This window comes from Panicum hallii, chromosome 2 (assembly GCF_002211085.1).
Source record: "Panicum hallii strain FIL2 chromosome 2, PHallii_v3.1, whole genome shotgun sequence".
Lineage (NCBI taxonomy): Eukaryota > Viridiplantae > Streptophyta > Magnoliopsida > Poales > Poaceae > Panicum > Panicum hallii.
In genome coordinates, this window is record NC_038043.1 from 10,011,660 (window position 1) to 10,020,163 (window position 8,504).

At 45.7% G+C, this 8,504-nt stretch overlaps 1 protein-coding gene across 1 annotated transcript; it reads left to right on the forward strand.

Annotated features, from left to right (window-relative positions):
• The first annotated feature begins 2,213 nt into the window (after nt 1–2,213).
• LOC112880632 (ultraviolet-B receptor UVR8) lies at nt 2,214–6,957 on the forward strand. The gene is made up of 6 exons (XM_025945353.1): nt 2,214–3,176; nt 4,223–4,432; nt 4,528–4,638; nt 5,496–5,864; nt 5,956–6,063; nt 6,287–6,957. The coding sequence occupies exons 1-6, from the start codon at nt 2,865–2,867 to the stop codon at nt 6,626–6,628; spliced, it is 1,452 nt and encodes a 483-aa protein (XP_025801138.1). The 5' UTR covers nt 2,214–2,864; the 3' UTR covers nt 6,629–6,957.
• The last annotated feature ends 1,547 nt before the right edge of the window (nt 6,958–8,504 follow it).

Genomic DNA, 8,504 nt, shown 5'->3' on the forward strand with positions numbered 1-8,504 from the left:
AAACGGTCTTGTGGTGTAGATGTTATGGTCAAACCCAAATGACTACCTGAAAAGTATTCGGGGTCGTCATCTGATTGCGAGTGGTTGTCGAGAACAGGGACCTCCTGATAGGCGGTGACTCCCTCGTTCTCGAGTCCTCCCAAGCTCCAGCTTGAAGGTGTTGTATTAGTCGACGAGTACTTTTCATCAATGGGTACTTTTCGTCCTTGGTACTTTTCGTCAATGAGTACTTGTCATCTGGGTCCGAGTGGTTATCGATAAGGGGCCCCCCGACAGGCGGTGGCTCGCTCGTCTCCGAACTTGAGAAGACGCCTCCTCCAAGTTAGAGAGATACTCGGACCATGTAGCCTCCTCAGATTGGTTTGAATCCGATCCGAGTAGTGCTGGTGCAGTGCGAGTTGAAGTCGCGTCGAAAACGAATGTTGTCTCGATCTCCCCGACGTGATCGGGGAGCAGCAACTCATCGAGGTTGTCAACAAAATTGTCGAGGTCGCTGCATCAAGTTGGTGAAAAGGTCTCCGGCTTCCTGGAGTCGGTTAGGTGGCTGTTGAAACCACCTAAGCTGTTGGCGATGCAGATCCAGGAGCTGAAAACCAATGTTATGCGCTCATCGAGCACAGTACTGGTGAAGCAGAAAGATGCCATCGAGATCTCCGGTGGATGCTCTATGAACACTCCTACTTGGCGCGCCAGCTATCGGTATTTTATTGCCACGCCTACCGAGGGATACACTAGAGGTGGTGAGTTTATAGGTAGGGTGCCACCGAGATTAGAACTTTGAAGGTGCAAGGAACACAAAGTATAGACAGGTTTGGGCCACCGAAAGCGTAATACCCTATATCCTATGTGTGGTTTGTATTACCTTAGGTGTTGATTGGGGTGATCTTGTGTGATTCTGCATGAGGCACGAGTTGTATGGTTCTATTCGAGGAAGGTTCCTGCCCACCCTTATATAGTTTGGAGGGATAGGATTATATGGAAATCTTAGTCAGATACGAGTTAAGAGTCCTACCCAAGTACTACTTGGGTAGTTTTTTCTATTCCAGCCAATTCTATTACTGCTCGAGTAATTCTACTGCGGTACGAGGAGTTATGAATCTTATCTACTTGGGTAGTTTTTTCTATTCTAACCAATTATATTACTGCTCGAGTAATTCTCCTACAGTACGGGGAGTTATGAATCTTATCTTGTAATGTACGTCAATGTGTACAGTTTCATGGGCACGCATCTAACATCCATCTCAGCTGAAGATTTCATCGATGCTGTTGCAGGCGGCCTCATCAGGCGCTCGAAGCCTTCAAGCAGTTCAAAGGGCTGCTTTTACGCAGCCGCCATAATGCTTACCGTCAAGGTAAGCATTTTAGTAGTAGAGTTATCGCAGTTACTGATATTTTGATACGATACATCATAAAGTGCGTGTGCGTAACACCTTTATCCAAATTATAACGAAAAGTAAAAGTTGTTCCGTGACACGCCAGTGTCAAAGACCAAACGCTGCTGCCCTAAAAAAAAAGACCAAACGCTGTCTACTAGGCTGATCCCAAGTGCAGCTGTTGATTCGCCGATTGACTTTTGGCCCCGCCCCTCTGCGCGGTGGGCCCGCTTCAACGTCGTCCCATCCCACACGCATCGAGCCCGCACATGGGCGTACGGGATGCGCAGCAACCCCAGCGGCGCTGCGACATCAGCTCGCTCCCAGCGGGGTCCAGCGCGGCTCGTGGTCCTCCCGCGTTCCTCCCGGAAAGCCGAATCGACGGCGGCCGGCCGGCCGGCCAGCGCCGCGCACCGCCCGGAGCGCGGAGAGACCACCCATCCCCGTCCCACTTGTGGCCTCTCGCGCCGCCCGCGACACATCCTCCGCCTGAGGCGATAGTGGCCGCCACGTCCGAGCCGTCGCTACCGCCACGTCCTTCTCCTCCGTCCCCCAGCGCCTCCGGCCTCCTCTGCCCCGGGCACCCCACCCGTCTCCACGGAGACACAGGCATATCCACCGACACCCGGGCCCCGCCGCTCCCCGACCCCGCCACGTCAGGCTCAGCCACCAGCCAGCCCCGTCGCCGACAGGTGGCCCGACGCCTCCCGGGCCCGCGCGCAGCTGCTCCCGCTCCACGCGCCTGGTGGGTGGAGAGCGGAGGCGCTCGCTGGTGGATGGATCCACGGCACACTCGCGGCGGCGCCTGCCCCATCACTCGCCTCGCGTCCCTCTCTTTCCCTCCTCTCCATCCCTTCGCGTGCGCAGAAGAATTCCCTGCGTGCTGGCGCGGCTGCTCCCCTCGCTTTCCTCCTCTCGTCTTCGTCTTCCCCCTTTCGGCTCCCCCCGCGGCGTAGCTTTTGGAGCCCCCGTTCGTCCGTGCGCGTGAGATCGCGTGCAAGCGCACGCGCGCGCGCGACGATTTTCGAAGAGTTGGGGGGCAAGGAATCCCCCGATTAGGAAAGATTCCACGCTCCCACGCTTCAAATCCCATCCCCTGATCCCCCAACCACGACCGCCCTCGATTCGCTTCCGGTTGCTGCTGCCGAGGTCGGGATTGGTGCTGGAATTCGGTGCGGGGGAGCTGTTCCGTGCCCAATTCGGCCCGGCCCCCTCCGTGCGATTCGATTCGATTCGATTTTTCCGACCGGGGCTTGCTGCTTCCGCCGCCGGGGGTGCTCCGAGCTGCTCGAGCTGGGCACCGGAGTCTCCGGTGATACCCTCCGCAGGTCGATCTGATTCGCTCCCCAGCCGCCGCCGCCGCTGCCGCTTCCTGCTGATTCCGGCACCATTTCGACCCGCGCGGCCGGATCCTTGGATGATTCCGATCGATCCGGGACCAAGAGGACCAAGGCTTCATCACCTCACCAGGGCCCCGGCGGCGGTGGATCCATGGCGGGGGAGAAGGCGCCGCGCGCGTTCTCCATCGAGGAGCTCCCGGGCCACCTCGTCGGGGAGGTCCTGACCTCCGGCAGGCTCGCGGCCGCCGACCTCGCCAGGCTCGAGGCCACCTGTCGCGCGCTCAGGCCGCTCGCGGAGTACGCCGCGTCCAAGCTATGCTCCGCGCGGGCGGCGTTCGCGGTTATGGGCCCCGCGGCGAGGGGGGAGCTGCTGGAGAGGTGCGGGGGCAGCTGGAAGAAGGTGCTCAGGTTCCTGCAGTCCGTCGAGCAGTCGTCAGGCGCCGTCGCGACCTCGTCGGGCAGCGTGAGCGTCCTTCCTTTCTTCCTTCACTTACGTGGACTAAAAAAAAAATTCAATCTTGGTAGCGCTTGTATGGCCATGAGACTGCACTGCTGTGTAGAAATGCTTATCTCGCATGTTACCCACTTTGGAATAGTTAGTAAGACATGTTTAATCTTGCATGGTTTGTGCTCTAAACCTTAAAAATAGCTAATTTGGCTTAAACTGGATATTTATTATCACTTTAGATGACAGACTTACATGCTTTTGCTAAGCTGCTAGAGATACTTTTTCTAGTTTTGGAGCTGGAGGGTAGTTAACAACTTATCTCTGATTGACAATCATGGTAACATCCTGAATTTATAAGCTGTTATGCATTCACTCGTTAGAAATAATACTAACATGAACATGGAACACACTTACACTATGAAGCCTTCTGGAAGTGATTAATTATTATGGAGAAATCTTGGTAAATTGTATTGCTGCTCTCATAACTACTTAAATATATAGGTTATACCTTCAATTCCTATATCTTGATGCAGCTGTAACCTCTCGTAGTAAATATAGATGGCGCACAATTCCTGGTCGATTAGATTGTTGTCCTGGAAAGTCCACAGTTGTGTTGGATGTTCTTTTTCTCCTAAACATTTTGATTCTTCTGGCTTCTTCAGTATCGTTATAAGTTTAGCATTATGTCCAGGACATTGCTAATCATCATGTTCATGTTGTTTATGATTCACTTTATATATTTGTCAGAAAGAAACAAATACCAAGTCGAAATGAGGAAAATGTAGTTGTCTTGTTCCTTGGACAATGGTTTCCCTGATGTAGGATGACATTGAAGTTTAGTAGTATGTCGAGGACATTGCTAATTGTCAGGCTCATGTTTATGATTTTCTTTATATATGTTTGCCACAAAGAAACCAGAATACCAGACGAGAAAAAAAATGTTGTTATCTTGTTGCTTGGATATAGGTTTACCTGATGGTAGATGGCATTGAAATAGCTACAAGTTTTTTGATATATTCAAATTTTTTTCTTATACATGTGAACCTGCTGTATGTTTCCAGATGCAAGTAGCCACAGGAAGATATCACACACTTTTGGTCCATGACTCTTCTGTCTATTCTTGTGGGTCCAGCTTGTGTGGTGTGCTAGGTCATGGCCCAGATACTACACAGTGTGCAGCATTCAGTCGGGTTTCCTTTCCATCACTTTCCCGTGTTATCAACATCTCTGCCTCGCACAACCATGCTGCTTTTGTTACGGAGTCTGGTGAGGTAATTGATGCTCTCCTTAATGGAAGCTAATTATGCATATTGTGGTATTACTATTTTTTGTGGCCTTTCTGTCCTGAAGAGTTTCACCTAAATAGGTTTTCACCTGTGGTGATAATTCATCATTATGCTGTGGTCATGGTGAAGTGGGGAGGACGATATTTCGACCAACGCAAGTAGAAGCACTTAAAGGGGTTTCTTGCAAGCAGGTGGGACCACGAATCTTCTCTCATCCTTTTGTGTTCTGTTTCCAAGTGCACCTCTGATTATCTGACTTGGCAGATACACTTTCATTGCATGACATAATGTACATTTTTTTTACTTGATAGTGATGCTTCTGTACTTATTTCCATGTCTGGTCTGCTAAGTTTTGATAAAATTATACTGTCTCCTGCCATTCTCATGTAATTTTTGTTTGAAAAGTTGCTAAGTGCTGAGACTTGCAATGACTAGGAAGCTAGCAGCAATGCAGCATGCTGAACAATGGTTTCTAGGGGGTTGATATTTGCACATGTTTCTCCCTTATTCTATTTCTTGTTGAGAGCGCATGCTAATCAGTATGACTCACATGTTGAATATTTGATCAATAAATTCTCCACGTCGTGATGTTTTTATATATGCCATTAGTATAAAATTGATTTGACCAATGTTAATGACCCCTTCCTCGCGTAACCATGTGCATAGGCACATATCTTTGGTGAAGTCTCTCTGACAGCTCAGGCCATCAGGGCAAACCACCTAGTTATCTTACTTGTTTTTTGAGCAAGAGATTCTCATCTTTTCATCCGCTTTACTAGTTCATTTTTATTACCTATCAAATCAGCACTTCTACTGAACACATATCAGTCATCTTTTATACGTATCTAGTTCATATTTGTTCTTATGATAAGATTTCTAAGGCTCTTAATTTCTGCACTTGCCCTATCTTGTAGAAGCAATTGTTTGTTCTTAAATTTTACCATGGGTTCACTAATCTACTAGCTTTTCTCCAAGTGGTTAAGATCTTTCACTTTGTTTCTGCATTTCAATTTTCCCATTCTGATGCTATCTTGTTAACATTTCACAGGTCGCTACTGGTCTAAGTTTTACTGTGATTCTTACAAGGGATGGCCAAGTATATACATGTGGAAGTAACACACACGGCCAACTTGGCCATGGTGACACCATTGACAGGGCCACTCCAAAGATTATTGAATTATTTGAAGGCCCCACTCAAGTGGTGCAGATAGCAGCTGGTGCAAGCTACACATTTGCTGTAACAGATGATGGAACAGTTCATTCCTTTGGGTCTTGCACTAATTTCTGCCTTGGACATGGTGATCAGCATGATGAACTTCGTCCACGCGCCATCCAATCATTTAAGAGGAGGAACATTCATGTAGTTCGTGTTTCTGCTGGAGATGAGCATGCTGTGGCTCTTGATGCTCTGGGACACGTGAGTATATATTGTATGGTGCCGATTTGGTTATATATTCTAAGTTTTAATTGCTCCCCAGACCGAAGTTAAAAAAATTTGAACTTTGCAGGTTTATACATGGGGCAGAGGATACTGTGGAGCATTGGGCCATGGTGATGAGAATGATAAAACTAGCCCAGAATTGATCAGCAGTCTGAAGAACCAAGTTGCTGTGCAGGTCTGTTTAATTTAACATGCTTGCATCACATAGGGTCATACGCCCTGTCGGTAGCTAGAGAAGAATGGCGCTGCAAAGTTTTTATTTACACAGTTGAAAACAATTCTTCTTTACAGTGATATATGATGCAAATTGTTTGTTCTAATTAAAATGCTGCTCATAGCAGTGTAGGACCATGCCTACCAGTTTCATGTGTAAAATTGTTCACATTTTCTTGAATTAGGTATGTGCAAGGAAGAGAAAGACCTTTGTTCTCACAGATGAGGGCTCAGTTTATGCGTTCGGATGGATGGGCTTTGGGAGTTTAGGGTTTCCTGACCGAGGATCATCTGACAAAGTAATGAAGCCCCGCGTTCTTGAGAGCCTGCGGGATCACTATGTCTCCCAAATAAGTACTGGACTTTATCACACTGTTGCTGTGACAAATAAAGGCATTGTATTTGGGTTTGGGGACAATGAGCGAGCACAACTTGGGCATGAATACATTCGTGTGTGCTTGAAACCTACTGAGATAATGTTCCAGAAGAGTATGGAAGATATAGCGATCGTGACACCTAGTGGTTGAATTCAAGACCAAAAACCGCCATTTTGGACACTGTTGCCTGCATATGTTGTATTTATAAGGTATTCTTCTCGGCAACTGTATTTTATACTGTGATTTGCGAGTAATTGGGTGAACAGAAGAAGATCAAGGTTGGAGGACAGTGATGTGTAGCTAAAGAAGCATATAGTTTAGTAATGTGTGATGTATTGAATAATTTAACCCACCATTTTTCCTCTGTATAAAAAATATTGGTGTGTTTGTATTTTTTTTGTCTCCATTGTTTCTTGGCTGTGCCCTGTCAAGCGTTGAGTAAATAGTGTTTGCTACCCCTGCTGTTTATTATAGCTTAAGTTTGCTAGTTTCTCATCACCTTGAGCATTGTGATCACTCTGTTTTCAATTATGCAGATCATCATGTGCACTTAGCTGGAAAACAGTGACATACAGTTGAAAATTACTTGCGTGCTTAGCCAAATGATATGTTATTAAGCTGTCTTATCTATCAATTCATGTGCACGTCCTGCACATGCTGGAAGACAATTCTGGATGCCTAACCACAGCATGGGATGGCATGTCGTGTTTGTCCCAATAGGCAACGCATTCCAGATACAGTACCCGTAAAAGGACGTGGTTGGATTCGAATTCGTCAGTGTTTTCATGTAGAGTTCATGCTGGCTGACATTTGGGTTATGATAAAATTGTGTTCACGGGCACATTTAGGAAAGTAAAAATAGTTTTTCTCCATTATAAAAATTATTCCCGTCTCAGAATAAAATAGTTTTATATTTGTTCTACGTCAGTCAATTCTATCTTTGATCAACAATATATCTAAATATAATTTTTTTATAACTTATCTAAGTGACCATGGTCTTATTTTGTTATGGTTATTATAACATCACCATCCAACTATCTAAGCTAAGTCAAGTACCACATGAATGTCCATCTCAAACTCGGTGATCTTCAACTTTGCTTATTCTGGAAAAATGATCGGCAACTAAAGTTTCATCTCCTTTTATCTCTAATTATCTCTAATTTCAAGGTCATTCTTGCAACAATAAACTCCATCTTACTAAATGGGTTTTATCATCTTTCTTATTATAAGAAAATATTTTACAGTTGAGTGATTAGTGTAAATAATTTGAGGTCAAAGGTTAGCTAGCCTTTGACATGTTTTTTATTGACATGGTTGTAATGACAGCAACATCTGGAGCTTCAATTGTAGAAATTAGATTCCATGACTCACCATCATCATTATTGAGCTCATATGCCATGTCCGAAAAGAAAAAAAAAAACCTTGCATGGAAAGAAAAGGCGATGAAGAAAAATAGGAGAAAATCATCTTAATGGATTCATACGGACTCTTAGCAGGTTGAGCTTACAATCTCAAGACAACACTAGACCGGTCTGTTCATCTTGTGAAGGAGAGTTCGACTCATTCTTATGTCTCAAAATATCTCGCACTTTTTCATTGTTTCCAAGACTTGAGGCAATGACTTATAAGTCCAGCGCGGCAGAAGGCACAGATTAGGGTTATGAAGCAAGTAGAGGATGTGAGATATCATCACATTGACTCTACTTTAGTGTCGGATTTCGCTGATCTCCGGTTGGTTTCACTAACTAACCCTCTCACCCAGATGGAAGGAAAACATCCTATAAATGGCCTTTAACCATTTGTATTGACCTTTTTATACGTAGTGAATGACACATGTATGTTGTATTTCCTTACATTCGCAATATACTCCAATATAAGATATATACTGAAATGAGGTAATTGTAGCATGTGAGATACCAAGTGGTACAAAGTATATGATTATGACCAATATTGCTATTGTATCCAGATGTATAGTAAATCTTATTAATCTAGAAAAGCTAAAACGAACTACATTTTGGAACGGAGG

Excerpts from the sequence above, each read along its gene's own strand:
- LOC112880632 (XM_025945353.1), top strand. The coding sequence starts at position 2,865 with ATGGCGGGGGAGAAGGCGCCGCGCGCGTTCTCCATCGAGGAGCTCCCG. Across the intron at positions 3,177-4,222 it reads TCGCGACCTCGTCGGGCAGC|ATGCAAGTAGCCACAGGAAG; the intron begins GTGAGCGTCCTT and ends GTATGTTTCCAG. Across the intron at positions 4,433-4,527 it reads TTGTTACGGAGTCTGGTGAG|GTTTTCACCTGTGGTGATAA; the intron begins GTAATTGATGCT and ends TCACCTAAATAG.